Here is a 15,981-nt window from a genome sequence, read left to right as displayed (position 1 = left end):
ATGTTTCATATAATATATCTTAAAATTTGAGTTTCTCTAAAGTTTTGTCCTTAGTAGATTCAGGTATTTCATGGGCAGGAAACTACATAAAATGATGTGCCTTCTGAGAATTATATCAGGAGGGACATGTCCTTTTCTTGGAGACATTAATTAAATTTAATCACTTCATTGAGGCATATCCACCAAGTTTCTCCACTGTAAAACTGCCACTTATGCCCTTTGTAATTAGCCAGTCATCTTTGGGGGAAATGTGAGCTATAAATATCCATTCCTCTTCAACTGTCACCCACAAACTTCAGCATCCATCAATAATATTTACTTGAACTCAATCACCTGACTCAATTTTTACTAAGATGGTTACAAATAGAAGTTACTGAGCTCCATTGTTTATTTTATACTTATTTTCTCCTTTCCATTTTTCCTTTTTCATTTTAAATTTCTTTTGGCAGTACTAGGAATTGAATCTACTGACACTCTACCATAGAGCTACTTCCCCACCCCCACCCCTTGTTTTTTGTATCAGGTATTGAACCCAAGGGCACTTAACCACTTGACCACTGAGCCACATCCCCAGCCCTTTTTTATAATTTATTTAGAGACAGGGTCTTGCTAAATTGCTTAGTGCCTTGCTAAATTGCTAAAGTTGACTTTGAACTGCACTCCTCCTGCCTCAGCCTCCCCAGCTTCTGGGATTACAAGCGTGTACCACTGTGCCCGGGCCCCCATCCCTTTTAAAAATATGTTTTATCTTGAAAAGTGTCTCACTAAACTGGGTGTGGAGGCACATGCTTGTAAGCCCAGCAGCTCAGGAGGCTGAGGGAGGAGGATTTCGAGTTCAAAGCCAGCTTCTGCAACCAATTTACTGAAATCCTGCCTCAAATTTTTAAAAAGGGGCTGGGGCTATAGCTCAGTGGCAGAGCGCTTGCCAGAGTGTGAGGCACTGGGTTCAATCCTCAGCACCACATAAAAATAAAAATAAACAAGGGCTAGGGCTATAGCTCAGTGGTAGAGCACCCGCCTCGCATGTGTGAGCCACTGGGTTGGATCCTCAGCACCACATAAAAATAAATAAAGATATCGTTATCCAACTACAACTAAAAAAAAATTTTTAAATAAACAAATGCATTCAATCCATCTACAACTACAAAAAAGTTCTTTTTTAATTTAAAAAAGTATAAAAAGGGCTGGGGATGTGGCTCAGTGGTTAAGCACCCCTGGATTCAAGAAAGAAGAAAGGAAGAGAGGAAAGGAGGGAGGGATGGAGGGAGGGAAGGAGAGGGGAAGGGGAAGGGGAGGGAGAAGGAAGAAAGAAAAGGGTCTCATTAAGTTGCCCTGGCTGGCCTCAAATTTTTGATCCTCCTGCTTAGTCCTCCCAAGAACTGGGATTATAGGTGATATTACCATGCCTGGCTCTTTCTTTCCTTATTAGTACTGATTCATGGATTCTTACCTTATCCAATGGATTTTAATCCATTACTATCATTATTTATTTTGATTTTCAAATTGTCCAGATTTGGTCAGAAGTTCCCTTGCGTGCTCCTGTCATCTTTTGAGCATTTTCTTACTTTTTAGCATCACAGGATGTTCCAGGTTCATCTTGTACAAATCTGGAATTAGCCATTTCTCCAAGGAGACTTGGCTCTCTGGAGCAGGCAATGGTGTTTAGAATTGGAGACCTGGGAAATAAATGTGCTCCTTGATACTGGGGTGTCATTGCTTTTCAGTCCTTTTGGCAAACATGGCTCAGAACTTACAAAATATCTATTTTTCCAATTCCAATTTAGGGTTTTTTTGGGTTTGTTTTTTTTTTCTGTGTGTATGTGTGTGTGGTGCTGGGGATTGAACCCTGGGCCTTATGCATGCAAGGCAAGCACTCTACCAACTGAGCTATATCCTCAGCCCTCAATTCCAGTTTAGTAACTGAGTCCATCCATTCTTCCCCAACTCCAGATTTCCTCCCATTTCACACAGTAAGAACCTGGGTTTCCATCAATATCAATATATTTTCTCATTTGCCCTATCCCACACAAAAGGTAATTGCAGGATTTCTATCCCCATATCATTGTGAAAAATTAAGTAGAGCTCAAGATTTACTTAATATCACTCAAAAAACAACCAGCAGTTGCCTGCCAAGGCCTCCTCTCATTTATTCCACTCAATGTCATGGAACGCCTATTCTATACCTAGATCCTATTACCTGAGCACTTACTACATACTATACCCTGGGACCTTTCCAACAAGATTTCTGAGAGAACTAGCCCTTCCAGGAGCCAGAGCATACATAAGAGTCTTCCTACTCCCGTTTTTCTGACTGGTACCTCAGTTTCTTTCAGTATATGGATCAACTGATCTGATTACCCCCACTTCCCATCCCTGGGAAAGGCAGAACAAAGTCTGGTTGCCTCCAAATCTACACACCTGCTGTGCCTCCCCCATACCCGCCCCAACAGGCACCCTCAGGCGCTTTCACAGCAGAGCCTCCAGCCACCAGCTGGCAGCTGCTAGGACCCAGGGGGCTGGCACCAGGCCCTGCCCCTCCCTTGCCAGCTCTGTCTCCAAAGTGCAACATCAGAGTGACAGCCAGTACCATCTCCGACAGAAGCTGAGTTGCTGGATCTGGGCTGGGGCAGGGGGAGAGAGCCGGCCGACTTAGCCTTGCACCCCTCCATGAGGCCGGCCAAGCCCCCAAGAGGATGGCAGCCTGGGCGTCGAGGCCACCTTCTGGGCGGCCTATGAAGTGAGGGGCCGGAGGAGCAAAGAAGGGACAGGTGATGGGAATCCTGGAGCTGGAGGCTCGAATTTGCTCTCCGCATACCAACACAGGTGAAGCCTGAGCGCTCAAATGGCCAACACCACAGGGCTGAACGCCACAGAAATCGCAGGTTCGGTGGGTTTGATCCTGGCGGTTCTCGTGGAGGTGGGGGCACTGCTGGGCAACGGTGCGCTGCTGGTCGTGGTGCTGCGCACTCCAGGACTACAAGACGCGCTCTACCTGGTGCACCTGTGCATCGTGGACCTGCTGGCAGCCGCTTCCATCATGCCGCTCGGCCTGCTGGCCGCACCACCGCCCGGGCTGGGCCACGTGCGCCTGGGGCCTGAGCCGTGCCGCGCTGCGCGCTTCCTCTCCGCAGCGCTGCTGCCCGCCTGCACGCTCGGTGTGGCCGCGCTCGGCCTAGCGCGCTACCGCTTCATAGTGCACCCGCTGCGGCCAGGCGTGTGGCCGCCGCCGGGGCTTGTCCTTACCGCCGTGTGGGCGGTAGCCGGGCTCCTGGGGGCGCTCTCCCTCCTCGGGCCGCCTCCCGCACCGCCCCCTGCCCCAGCTCGCTGCTCGGTCCTGGTCGGTGGCCTCGGGCCCTTCCGGCCGCTCTGGGCGCTGCTGGCCTTCGCGCTGCCAGCGCTCCTGCTGCTTGGCGCCTACAGCAGCATCTTTCTGGTGGCCCGCCGCGCAGCCCTGAGGCCCCCGAGACCCGCGCGCGTGTCCCGGCTGCGCTCTGACTCTCTGGACAGCCGCCTCTCCTTCTTGCCACCCCTCCGGCCTCGCCTGCCTGGGGGCAAGGCGGCCCTAGCCCCGGCGTTGGCCGTGGGCCAATTTGCAGCCTGCTGGCTGCCTTATGGTTGCGCGTGCCTGGCGCCTGCGGCGCGGGCCGCAGAGGCTGAGGCGGCTGTCACCTGGGTAGCGTACTCGGCCTTCGCGGCACACCCCTTTCTGTATGGCCTGCTGCAGCGCCCCATCCGTTTGACTCTGGGTCGCCTCACCCGCTGTGCGTTGCCCCGGACCCCTGGAACCTGCACTTTGCACGCCTGGCAACCGCGGGCACTCTTGCAACGTCTCCAGGGAGCCCCACAGGGCCCTGCCCTAGGCCCTTCTGAGGCACCAGATCCTGCCAGGGAATTGGCAGGAGGACAGAGTCCAAGCATGCCAGAGGCCACCTGAGAACACTCCTAAGCTGGAGAAAGAATAGGATTAGAGGGGGCCCATCCAGCCCCCTGCACAAGTCAAAGCAGGTGCCTTGCTTGGACTTTCAGCTCTGGAACATGAAGAGAAGATTGTCTACAGTTTGGCAAGGCCCAGAGGCTTCTCTGGAATCCTGGGTTGGGACCCAACATTGCATGGCCTTATGCCCAAACCTACCCTCCCTAAGGCTTCAGTTTCCCCCTTTGTACCCTGTACCATTTCTAAGGCGCCCTCCACTGTAGGCTGTGGGATTCATGGATATCTCCAGGTCCAGGGAGGAGAAAGAGTGGGCAGGGTCACAAAGAAGAGAATCCTAAGGGCTTCCAGCCAAAGTGATGGACCAAACAGGGCAGGTGTAAGTTACATCTACAGCAAAAGAAACCAATAGAGAAACTTAGGACTGCCCTGATGTGTGCAGCAAGAAGTCTGGACAGAGCCACTGAAACTCTTCTATCTGCTTCTAAAATGCCCAGAGAACAACTGGATCAATTCGGTGTCATGGACAACATGACCCACACCAAAGAGTCTTGGAATCCCAGAACTGGCATGTGAAAGGGGCTGTGGCCCAACTGGGGCTGGTGGATTCACAGATGGGAGGTCCTCTGGGGCTTCAGCTATACCCATTTTCTGGAGGTTTTGCCACCCCAACACCAGTATTTCACAGCTTTCTGGTCGCTGAGAATATTTATTCAAAAACAGGGATTGAAAAAACTGTACAGAGTGTCTGCTGCTGAGAACTGGGCCCCTGCCCCCAGGCCACTCCCCCAGCTACCCGGCAGAGTCGCCTCTTTGGGTTGCCCCCTGACAAGCCCAACCAGTCCATTCCAGTCAAAAGGAGATCAGTGGAAGCAGCAGGAATCTGCAGGGAGGTGGAGAGAAACATGGCCCCAGCCAACCCTCAGCCCTCCTCCCTGATTCCTACAGTGGGGCAGTAGGCCAGGAAGCCCTAAGGGTTGAGAGTACATGGGTGACCACCCTCCCTGGTGGAGCACTAGGGAGGCCCCTGGCTGCTCCCTGAATCCAAGCACAGAGCTGAAGGGGTACTGCCTCCTGTCCTGGGGCTGCCATAGCTCCCAGAACCCTGGGCCAGAAACTGCCCCCTCTCCAAGAGGGGGAACTCCAAAGACCAGGGCAGGGTAGGGGGTGCATCCATGCGTCTGGCATTAGCGGTGTTTGGGACCCCAGGGTGGAGTCTCCATGGGCAGGTAGGATGCGGAGGCAGCCCCCTGCCTGTGGTCCTGCCTGCCCCCGCTTGTGCCTCAGCTGGCCTCAGTAGGGGGAGAATTTCTGCCGCTCAGCTTTCTTGCTCCCATTGGCCGCTGCCATCTTGGCAGTGTAGGCTGCCAAACCCGGGGGTGGCCCTGGGGAAGCAGGTGGTAGAGCCAAGAAGGGCACAGGCTTGAGACCGATGAAGTTGGAGAGGGAGATGGCATAGGGTGTGCCCAGCAGGCCTGGGGGAGCTGTGGGCAGGGCCGTCAGGGGCGGCGAGAAGGGGGCGGGCAGGTCTGCGGGGGCTGAGCCAGGCGTCCCCCCAGAGGTAGACTTGGCCGTCTCTAGACTGGAGAGAGGGATATAGAGGGGAGATGAAGGGAAAGTGGAAATGAGACAGGAGTAATGACGGTAGATTATGGCATTAGATTAGCCAAAGGACAGGAGAGAAGAGACAGGTTGAATGTGTTTGGGAGGAAGATGGGCAAGGTGGAAAGGTGAGGAGGGCAGAAAGGACAAGCAGATATAGTACGGGGAGAGAGCAGAAATGGGGTGACCAAAGGTCCAGGGAAAAGAGCAGTGGAGAAAGAGGATATGAGAGATGGATACAGAGGAAAAAGATGAGGCAACATGGGTGACTTAGGTAGAATACCATGAGGAAAGGGAAGGATGTTAGGGAAGGCAGAGGATCAGTCCAGAAGGAAAGGGGGTCCGCTCTCCCCTCCCCACTTACAATCACCCCGCTGCCCACCCCATGCTCACCAGGCAGTGATGAGGTACTGAGCCAAGGCGATAGAGACTGGCGAGCCAGTGATGGTCACGTGCCGCTCACCAGCACCCTCGGCTTGGTTCCCTATCTTGATGTGTGCCCCTGACATCTGCCGGATCTCACTGATCTTGCTGCCCTGACGCCCGATCACACAGCCAATCAGCTAAGGAAGAGGCAGAATTTAACCCTGGGCAAAGGTCGGATTCCCAGATCCTTTACCCATCCTCCAGCCACCCCATCCCCTGCTCACGTCATTGGGAACCAAGAACTCCTGTGAGCTGGTCTGTGCGCCAGGATCCAGTCCTAAGGTGGAGAAGAGAGACTGAGTGTGGTTCTAGGTCTCTCAGGGCCCCCATTTCCATTCTAGGGGGCTGCCTCGCCTCCTGGGATCTGCCCCTGCCTCCTTGTGCAGAGGCTGCTTACCTGGCACCACACTGGGTGAGGCAAAGGGGACTGCATGGCCCGAGAGCTGCTGGAGCTTGGTGACCTATGCCAAAAAAGAGGGGTCAGAGGTTAGAGGAGGCTTGATTTAGGAAGGCGTGCTTGGGCTGTAGGTCACTTACCTCAGCAGGAGTCACAGCTCCATACTGACCCTGGACAGAAAAGCCCTGAGGGGACAAAGTGATGTTAAAAGGTGGTTACTGCGACAAGCCAGGGCAGCTGGGCAGGACCACTCCTCCCCATCTCCTCAGATACCCAATTCCCTTTTCCACCCCCTCCCTCCATCTTGATCCCCTTCTTCAGTAATTCTTCCTGTCCCTCCCGCTGTTCCCCTTACCTGGTTGGCAGAGAGAAGGACAGTACCTAGAGAGAGGCTCGGATGATAGGGGATAGTGGCTCCTTTGGGTGGGGACTAGAAGGCACAAATGGGAGACTCTGTCAGAATCCTCTCAGGCCCCAGTTCTCTCTCTAAATGCCCAGTGGCCTCAAGGCCCTTCCCATGACCCCCAGATAAATGCATCCCTACACTCTGGAGCTCAGACTCCATCCCTGAAGCCCTGCTCTGCCCCATCTGCTATCACAGGCATGGGCTTTGGGGTACCCGACAAAGAAGGCCCAGGGCCCATCTCCTGCCCCCCTCCCTGATCACAGGCAGCACCTCCAGGATGACAGCGCAGATCTGGCGCACACACAGAATGATGGCATCAGGCACCCCGGACACAGTGACAGCACGCTCTGTGGAATTGGGGAGCAGATCCCCTGCCACTTGCACTTGGGCACCTGTAGTCTGCAAATAGAAAGCAGGGGCTATGTCTGGCTACTCTGATAGCCCAGAGAAGGGCTGCCCAGCCTCAGAGCTCCCCAGAGGGAATGAAACCATAAGCCCAGCTCCCCTCTCACTATTAGAGGGTGGGAACTCCCTCTAGGTGGCATCCTTCTTCCCTCACCTCTCGGATTTCCTTGATCTTGGTGCCAGCCTTCCCAATCAGTGAGCCACACTGGCTGGCAGGGATGACAAGGCGCAGGGTCACCGGAGGTCTGGAGACATTGCCACCATTTGCAGGAGCAGCACAAAGGTCCTAGAGCAGGGAGATGGTGGATTGGCCACACACACTCCCACTACTCCTTCCAACCCTCATCACGCCCTGTTCTGCTGAGGCATAAGGAGGTAACCCTCCCCAGTCCTCCTCCAAGGGAACACTGCCCTGGGCTTGACCTTCCCTCCCATTCATTGCTACTATCTTGAGTAGGAGTCAAGTTTCTCCCAGGGAACCACCCTTGGACTCCCACCCAGCCATCCACAGACCTCATCCAGCTTAAAAGCAATCATGGAGACTGCATGGAAGACAGCTGCTGTAGACCCAGTGATGGTGGTGATACGTTCAGGGCAGGAGCCCTCAGAGATGGTGATCCGGGCACTGCTCTGCGGGTACAGGACAAATACTGGGCAGCAGGGTACCTTCCCCACTCTGGGGCCAGGAATCTTTCTGCCTGTCCAAATCACCAATCTCCAGCCAAGCCTGGAGGCCACCACCCTCTCAGGCACTCACTGGTCATTGAAGATGGAATGGTTCAGGGAGCAGATGGGACAGGGGTCTCCCCTCCCTTCCATATCAAGTACCCTGTATTCCTCCCCCAAACTCCATCCTCACCTGTTCCCGGATTCGCTTTACAGTCTCGCCCTTCTGTGGGAGACAAAGCAAGATAATTGCTCTTAGCCAGAGTGGTCATGGCCTCCTACCCTGGGCTGAGGCCTCAGGTTGAAAAGGACGTAAAGAGCAGAACTAGGCACCTACCTTCCCAATTATGCTGCCCACCTCCTGCAAACAAGACAAGAATATAGTTAGCCAGGCACAGTGGCACACGCATGTAATCACACTGGCTTGATGAAGCTGAAGCAGGAGGATCATGAGTTCAAAGTCAGCCTCAGCATTTTAGTGAGGCCCTAAGCAACTTAGACTGTCTCTCTAAAATATTTTTTTAAAAGGATGTGGCTCAGTGATCGAGCCCCTGGGTTAAATCCCCATACCAAAAAAAAAAAAAAGAATACAGTTAGATGGACACCAGTGTCTCAAGGATGCCTCCTCCCCTCCCTCAGACAGGGGATCCACAGAAGACAAGATTCCTGAGATCACATTTGCTTTGGCCCAGCTTTGCCCTGCCTTGCCTCCAACAGTCCCAAGCCTTGGCAGCCCCACCCACTCACCTTCCCGTGCATCAGCATCCGCAGTGTGAGGGTGATGCTAAGCTCTGGCTCCTCCTCCAGCCCCGCATCTGAGCTGCTCATCCTGTCAGGCGGGGCTGGGGCCACAGTAGCCAGGGAGTGCGTCCACGTCCACGTTCACGTTGTGGCCTGGCCGGCTCTGGCAGAGGCAATGAAGAAGGGGTTTCAGAGAGTAGCCCAGTTCACCCTGCCCCTGCCCTTACACAGGGACCCCAGAGCCAGACTAGTTCCAGAAAAGGGAGATAGAATAAACCTTGATTTGTAAATGTCCCTGGCTGAGTATAGTGGTACATGCCTGTAATCTCAGTGACTTGGAAAACTGAGGCAGGAAGATCACAAGTTCAAGGCCAGCCTCAGCAACTTGGTGAGCCCCTAAGTAACTTAGCAAGACCCTGTCTCAAGCTAAAAAAAAAAAAGAAAGAAATTAAAGAGCTAGAGTGTAGCTCAGTGGTAAAATACCCCTGGATTCAATCCCTAATATCAAACCAGTATCTGACCAGTGTGCTTTGTGTGTCTTGCTAGCTGTGTAATAGGTCATTTAATCCTTCTGGGCCTCAACTTCCCCAACTTCAAAAGGGATATGAATTTTTACTCTCAAGTTATGAGAATTAAAATGAGATAAGTGCATTCACAAAGTACCCCATTTCTCTCATATATTAGAGGAAGGCTGGGGCTGTGACTGAGTGCTTGACTAGCATGCCTGAGGCTCTAGGTTCTATCCTCAGCACCCCCCCCCCCAAAAAAAAGAGGAATTAACTAGGAAACTTATGAGAATCAAAAAAAGGCAGCCTCTTCCCTGAAAGAGAAGATCCCTGTGGATAGGATCTTGAAGGTGGAATTAAGGTTGAAAGTTTAACTTTAAATAAAAGGAGGAGAACTGGGCACCTCCCTTCCCAATTATATTGCCCACCTCCTGCAAACAAGACAAGAATGGAGTCAGATGGACACCAAAGGCCCAACTATGGCTCCTCTCCTCACCCTGGCAGGATGAGGCCAGAGCCCACTGGCTTTTGTGCAAAGCAGCAGCTGGAGAGTAAGCTGATGCAGACAATGGAGATCTTGAAGGAAGGGTGGCCAGGTGGGTGGTGAGGCTCTAGCCCTCTTGCCCTTCCTTCCCCCTGTCTGGCAAAGGCCACCCCCAGAGGCGTCCCATCTACTAGAGGTCACTAGAGTTGAGGCTCCATGCAGATAGCTCTGTGCAGGATGCACTCAGCACTCAGTAGGGGCGGGGGTTGGTCAGCAGTCGGCACAACAGTGTTTCCAGTCCCTTTCCTATTTGTGGAGAATGGCCCTGGGCACAGAAGGCAAGAAACATCCAGGCTGGCCGCATTCCCTGCCTTGAACGCTTTCTACCGTATCACAAAAAACTCGTTTTGAATTCTGGGGTCTGTTTCCTCACTTATAAAACAGATGATGTTTCCTTGGGACTGTACTTGGTAAGAAAGGTATTTGGTGGGCCGCAAGAATGTCAAGGCCATTAACTGATGGAGGAAGGTGGAGCCTGAGATTAGCTACTGGGATTAGCTCAGCCACCAACCCTCCCCACCCGACCCCTTTTCATGCCTCAATTTAATCCTGAACTTAATCCTGCTTAGAAATCCTTCTTCAGAAGCTATCTCTCTCCAAGGTTCAGCTTTTGATGAGGAGCTCACTGAGGGACCAAAACACATGAAAGACAGGGAGTGGGACCAACTGATGCCAAGTCTGGGCCCAGACTAAGCCCTCCCCCTACAAATTTCTTCTGCCTGGAAGACTATGGGGGCAAAGGATGAGTATACTGGATATGGAGCACCTGGAAGGCCTCTTGATATCTTTCTCCTCAGCCCCCTGTCCCATTCTAACATAAGGGTCAAGGGCACAGAGCTCTGTCCAAGGCCCTCTTCTAAACTCCCCTCGCACTAGTGGAGCATAGGTGGGAAGTGGGAAGTGGGGCTCTCCGCCTGTTTTTTCTCAGGAAACCTGAGCAAGCCACTGTACGGCATGCAGTATCCTTTTTCTCATCTATACAAAATGAGGATGACAGCTCTGTTCCCCGGCTCATTTCCCTAGGCACCTGCTCCTCCTTCCATTTGAGTTCTGCCACAGGCTCACCAAAGGGTAGAGATCAGCAGTAGACGCAGGGACTGTGCTCTCTGGACATCCTGGCCAACCTCATGCTGGCTGCCCTTGCTAGACATTCCCCTGGCTGCCTGCACTTCCCGCATCAAAGCACTGTGATGACGTGCTTGGTTTCTGTCTCCCTGGGCAGCCAAGCCTGGGAGCCCCTTAGAGCAGGAGCCAAGGCTGCCACCTTCTGCTTGTGTCCCCTGGGACTCAGTTCAGAGCTGGGCCAGAGAAGGTGCTCAAACATCCTGGTGATCTGAGATGAATTCGCTGCACAGAAGAGGAACCTGATACCTAAAGAGGGTCTTAACCTGCCCAAGGTCACAGAGAGAAGGGGAATTAAGAGACTAGCAGGGTCCTACCTGCTAGCACAGGCCTGAATCAGGCCCCATGTGTGTCCCCTTTCAGGTTGCTCTCATCTAGGTCTGCTAGTCCTCTTTCTGGAGGTCGGGCTTTTCAGGGTGGGATTGCAGGCTTTGGTTGTCTCAGATACCCCTGCCTGGCTAGTGGACAGTGGCTAGTGGCTAGTGGGTCTTGTTTGGAGAGGACTGACAGGTAGTCCAAAGAAACAGTCCTGAACTCCAGAATTTGGGGGTGGGGCAAAGGGATCTCTTTGGGGTGGTATCGTTTGGGAGAAATGACACTGTCCCCGTACCGTCTCATCACCTCTTGTAGCCCCAGGAAAAACAGGGCAGGAGGGCTGGAACCTGGCCAGAACTGGAGCTCCTGCCATGAAAAAGACACCTGGGTCTGCAACAGAGACTCACTGCCCTAAATTCAACTGGTGACCTTGGCCCAGCCTTCCCCTGATCTCAGGACCTCAGTTTACCCACCTGTACTATGTTTGGGGGATGGGATAGGGGAGACTTGCTGGTTTCTTTGTGTCCTTTCTGTTCTGAGAGACCCTCAAGATCTTTCCTGTCTTTCAGAGAGAACAAGGGATCCTGATCTATGTCTTTCAGATTATTCTCCTATGGCCCTAAAAATAAGCAGCCCCGTTAAGCTTTACTGGCTCCCCTGCCCTCCCTGGGACTCTAGCGAGTTACTTGCTGCTCCAGTCTGGTGGGTCTTGGGTCTCTGCTGGGCCACCCACGTGGCAGCCACACATCATGCCACACTGACCTCCAGCTCACCTCTGAGGGTGCCCAGCCTCCTCTGGTCAGCAGGGCTCCCTGGCAGAACATATCCAGCTCAGATCAGGCCTCTGACCTCGGGCTTTCCCTCCTGCTCCCCAGGCCCCCTCCCCAGACCTGGTGCCCACTCCTTCTGTCCCTGGCTTCCTGCCACTCAGGCTGGAAGGGGTGTGGGGGGGTGACAGCTGTGTAAGCGATGGTGGCTGCCCCCTTCCTGCCCCTCCCCCCCAGCTGTCTCTCTCCCATGACAGCTGCCCAATCAAAGGGCCGGGGGCTTAGCCAGCTCCCCCCACATGCAGGGATCAAGTGTCCACCCTGGCTTTGTTCTGGAGCAAGAACAATCCGGGGGAGGGGAGGGCTCCTGGGGCTAGGCAACTCAAGTAGACTGGCCCACCCCTTGGGGATTCCCTTGTCTCTTCTGGCCAGAGTATCTGGACCAGTTGGGGCCTGTGGACCCACCTGGATGAGAGAAAGGGGGATCCAGTCTCAGCTTTATTCCCCACCTCACATCCCTCAATTTCTCCCTCAGCTCTCCCAGCTCCCAACCTAGCAGCTTACTTCTATTCCAAAAGCAGTCATGCGGGCCACACCCAGTGATGCTAGGGAATGGCTCAGAGCATCAGGCAAGGCAGGGTGTGGCAGGAGGTGGACACTGGGCAGGGGGCAGGGGGTCAGCATGGAGGGCTACTAGCTCCCCTGCCTGTAGCCTAATTGAGGGATGCTCACCCTTGCTGATTAGCTAGACCACCACAAAAACTGCCCCTCAGACCATGGGCCCAGCCTCAGCCTTTCAGTCTCCCTTTGGAGGGAGAAGGGGAGTATAAGAGAGCAGCCTGGGGTCTATAAGCTCCAGACTCTGGTTTCTTGCTTTGGGTCTATTTCATAGACAAAGTAAAGAAGGAGGAGCTTGGAAAGGGGACCTCTGATAAGGTCCCCTTATCAGAAGCTATAAATGCTACAGCCTCCCCTCCTCAGGGCATCATTAGATAGCCCCCAAAGAGTCTTCACAACCAAGGGAAACCAGATAGGGCTCAGGAGAAATGCCACAGCACCACTCACTGGTACCCACTCCTGCATGATCTCGCTCAAATTGAGAAAGGTCTCTGGCTTCCATTCTCCATGCTAAAGACAGCGCACTTTCTCTGCCGCTCAGTAGCCACGATTCCCAGAACCCAAGGAGTAAACCCATGGACAGGCGGCAATCAAGGCCCTTCATGGTCCATCCCCTGCTAACTCTTCTTGTCTCATCTCTACCCCATCCCCCATACAGGTCAGGCTGCAGAACCACCTCCTACCACCTCCAGGCCTCTGGGCCTTTGCCCAGGCTGATGATCCCAGTTTGAAAGGCCCATCCTCCTCACTCTCTATCAAAATCCTTCCCAAATGCCACCTCCTCTGTGGAGCCTTCCCCAACCTTCCAAGTCAGATGAGACACACTCAGGCCTCTGTGCCCCCAAAGATATGGCTGTAACTCAAAGGAATCCCAGTTGAGCATTTCAGAGCCCGTCCTTCCACTACCCTGAGAGATCCAGGAGGATAAGAAATTTGAGACAGGACCAGGCTCAGAATACAGGCAGAATTGTTAGGGCTCACAGGGCCTGAGATCGCTAGAGACCATGAGGCTCACCTAAGGACCCAGGGTTGAAGGACTAGCCACATGGGCAGAGAGCCAGGCTCTACCTGGATAGGATTCTCAGTTCTTTCTCAGCACCCAATAGTCCCTACTCCTGCTTTTTTTTTTTTTGGGGGGGGGGTCTAGAGACTCCCTGGGCATGTTGCTGGAATGAAGAATTTGGACTGTGTTTTGAGATTTCTAGGGAATCAGAATAGGTCACCCAAGAAGGGGGGTTGCAAGAAGCACTAGAGCATGGGATAGGTTTCACAGAACTGAGTTGGGTTCAGCCTATCACAACTAGAAAGGCTTCACCAATCAAGAGAAGAACCTGAGGTCCAGAATATAAGGGAATTGTTTGTAAGACTACATGCCACAACTGGCAGACTGGGAGAACCCGGGGTCCACCTGGGCAGCTCAGTGCTCATTCCTCAAGAGGTTGGTGCCACTGGGCAATGGTGATGGAGACTGGAGGAGAGAGGCAGTGATGGGAGTAGGGTAAGTGGACAGAGCCTGTCTGGGGACACAGGGTGGGGCAAGTCAGCCTCCCCACGGCCTGGGCCTGCCAGGGTGTGTGGGCCGCCTGCTCCCAGCCCCCCACCCTGGGCATGCAAGGAGAACAATCCCCTTGTGTTTGGGCAGTCTGAGCCTGCATGCTGATGAAGGCTAGGGGGTGGGGGCAGGGATGGGGGTGCCTTGCAAGTTGAAGGGGTTCCAGTTCCTGGAGAGGTTAGGAGATCTTCAGATGGGGAAACAATAGGGTACCAGGTACTGGTCCTGAGGCCATGAGGGTGACCCCAAGGGCTAGATCTCAGCCCCTGGGGAGTGCCTGGGGTCTAAGAGCTCTTTGTGGGGGAAGGGGGAGCCCTAGTGACACAAGTCCTGTTGGTCCAGCAAGAAGGTGATCATCTTTGGCTTGTTGTGGACCCAGAGCCCCATATTCTGGGAACAGGGGATGCAACTGGCTTAGGGTACATCCCCTTGAAGACCACTCCCTTGGGTGTTGGGGTGGGGCGGGGCCCTGGGTGCCACAGGTCTCAAGATGGCGGTCCTGGGATAGGGGAGTGAAGAGGCAGGCACCTCCCTCCCCAGGCCAGGCAGGCAGAAGCGCCAGGCTGAAGTGAGTAACAGAGACCCCCCACCCCCCAGGACCCCAAACAAGAAGCTAGGTCAGAACCTAGGAGTTGAATAGGAATAGAGCAGGAGGGACCACTTTTACCCTCAACTACCATCTGCATACACCCTTGGCCTGGAGGTCTGTGTCTGGTTCTCTGAGGACTGCAGAGAATGGGAAGGGGTGTGTGCAAGCCAGGAGCTGCAGGAGAATGGCAGATGTGGAAAGAACCCCCAACACAGGGCAGGCTTAAAGGACAAAAAGCGCGAAAGGGATGGGGCCTCAAATCTGGTACCTAAGGTCCAGGAAGCCCCTGCCTGGTGCTGGGGGCTCTCCTGGCAGACCAGTGCCCCCCACCTGTGCAGGCCTCAGCCCTATGGGGCAAGGAACGTGCTCCTCGCAGTCTCCCAGGACCCCAACCCACGTACTCGGGCATCAACTCCCCGCCCCCAGCCGAACCCCCAAACTTCGCTGCCCGCCGTGCCCCGCCCGGCCCGCGCCCTACCTCGCTGGGGCTGTCCTGCGGCGGCGGCGGCGGCGCGGCGGCTGGGCCGCTCAGTCCCACATTGTCCCCGGGAGAGGCGGCCGCTCACAACTGCGAGTGACATCAGCTGCGAACAATGAGGGGTTTGACAGGCGCGGAGCCCGGCCGGCCCGGAGCCCGGCTCCGCGCCCCCCCCACCCCCCGGCCCGCCTGGCCCGGCCCCTCCCCGCCCCCTCCCCGGATCCGATTACAGCGCGGCGGGCCCGCCCCAGCCGCCCCAGTGCCGCAGCCGCCCGCCCCGCCCCGCGCGCCGCGGTGCGCCCCGAGCGGCGGCCGCTTCCGGGAGGGCTCTGGCGACCCTTCCCCCGCAGCTCCCAGAGCCCTCGGCCGTGGCGGAGCAGGGGGTCCAGCTTGAAGTGTGGTACCCAGCCACGGTCCCCCCCGCGCCCCCCACACTGCGCCAGGCCCTGGAGCCCCTCAGCTCCCACCCGGCCAGTCCTTCCGACCCCGCGTATCTGCTGAGCCCCCTGCATCCTCGATTCCGGCCCCTGCACTCGTCCCTGCGCTGCCGGGCTCCCACTTCTGGTCCGTCGGACCTCAAGCTTGGACCCTCTGCCCCGCCCCGGCTCTCCTCGCTTCTGCTCCATCCTCTGCTCCGGGCTCTCGCCCACCAAGACCCGCTCCCCTCAGCCACCCACAGCTTCCGCACCGCACGTCCCGGCCCTTATCCGCGCAGGACAGGTTACCCGACCAGCCGGAGGAGGGGCCTGAGAGCCGTGTGGCCCTTATGCACCCCGCCCCGTGATTCCCCCAAATGTACACCCAGAAATCCTTTTGGGGTTAGGGTCCAAAGGGACGGGGCACCGTTTCAGTTCTTTACTAGGGAAAGAGTAGGGGGAGGAGCCGAGCGGTTCCCAAGTCCCCTGCCCCTCCCCCA

General features: G+C 55.0%; 2 protein-coding genes across 4 annotated transcripts; one reads left to right on the top strand and one right to left on the bottom strand.

The window, feature by feature from the left end:
- The first annotated feature begins 2,544 nt into the window (after window positions 1-2,544).
- Window positions 2,545-4,630, top strand: Gpr62 (G protein-coupled receptor 62). Its single transcript, XM_046431512.2, has one exon. It carries the CDS (start codon window positions 2,843-2,845, stop codon window positions 3,932-3,934), a length of 1,092 nt encoding a protein of 363 aa, XP_046287468.1. The 5' UTR covers window positions 2,545-2,842; the 3' UTR covers window positions 3,935-4,630.
- On the bottom strand, window positions 4,621-15,241 carry Pcbp4 (poly(rC) binding protein 4). 3 transcript variants are annotated; one of them, XM_046431504.2, is made up of 13 exons: window positions 15,066-15,241; window positions 8,581-8,737; window positions 8,171-8,194; window positions 8,027-8,059; window positions 7,681-7,797; window positions 7,322-7,453; window positions 7,033-7,161; window positions 6,712-6,786; window positions 6,497-6,541; window positions 6,357-6,420; window positions 6,184-6,236; window positions 5,927-6,096; window positions 4,621-5,316 (listed from the first exon to the last, which is right to left on the bottom strand). In XM_046431504.2, the coding sequence occupies exons 2-13, from the start codon at window positions 8,659-8,661 to the stop codon at window positions 5,250-5,252; spliced, it is 990 nt and encodes a 329-aa protein (XP_046287460.1). In that variant the 5' UTR covers window positions 8,662-8,737; window positions 15,066-15,241; the 3' UTR covers window positions 4,621-5,249. The 3 variants fall into 3 exon arrangements, with proteins under 3 accessions (XP_046287460.1, XP_046287459.1, XP_046287461.1); XM_046431503.2 differs by having other exon boundaries at window positions 4,621-5,513; window positions 15,066-15,240; XM_046431505.2 differs by lacking the exon at window positions 15,066-15,241 and having other exon boundaries at window positions 4,621-5,513; window positions 7,681-7,792; window positions 8,581-8,629.
- Window positions 15,242-15,981: the final 740 nt, after the last annotated feature.

Source organism: Marmota monax, unplaced genomic scaffold, assembly GCF_021218885.2.
Source record: "Marmota monax isolate L192 unplaced genomic scaffold, Marmota_monax_Labrador192_F-V1.1 WCK01_AAM20220418_F8-fsc00022, whole genome shotgun sequence".
NCBI lineage: Eukaryota > Metazoa > Chordata > Mammalia > Rodentia > Sciuridae > Marmota > Marmota monax.
Note: the sequence above shows the minus strand (reverse complement) of the source record. Positions and strands in the feature narration are given on the sequence as shown.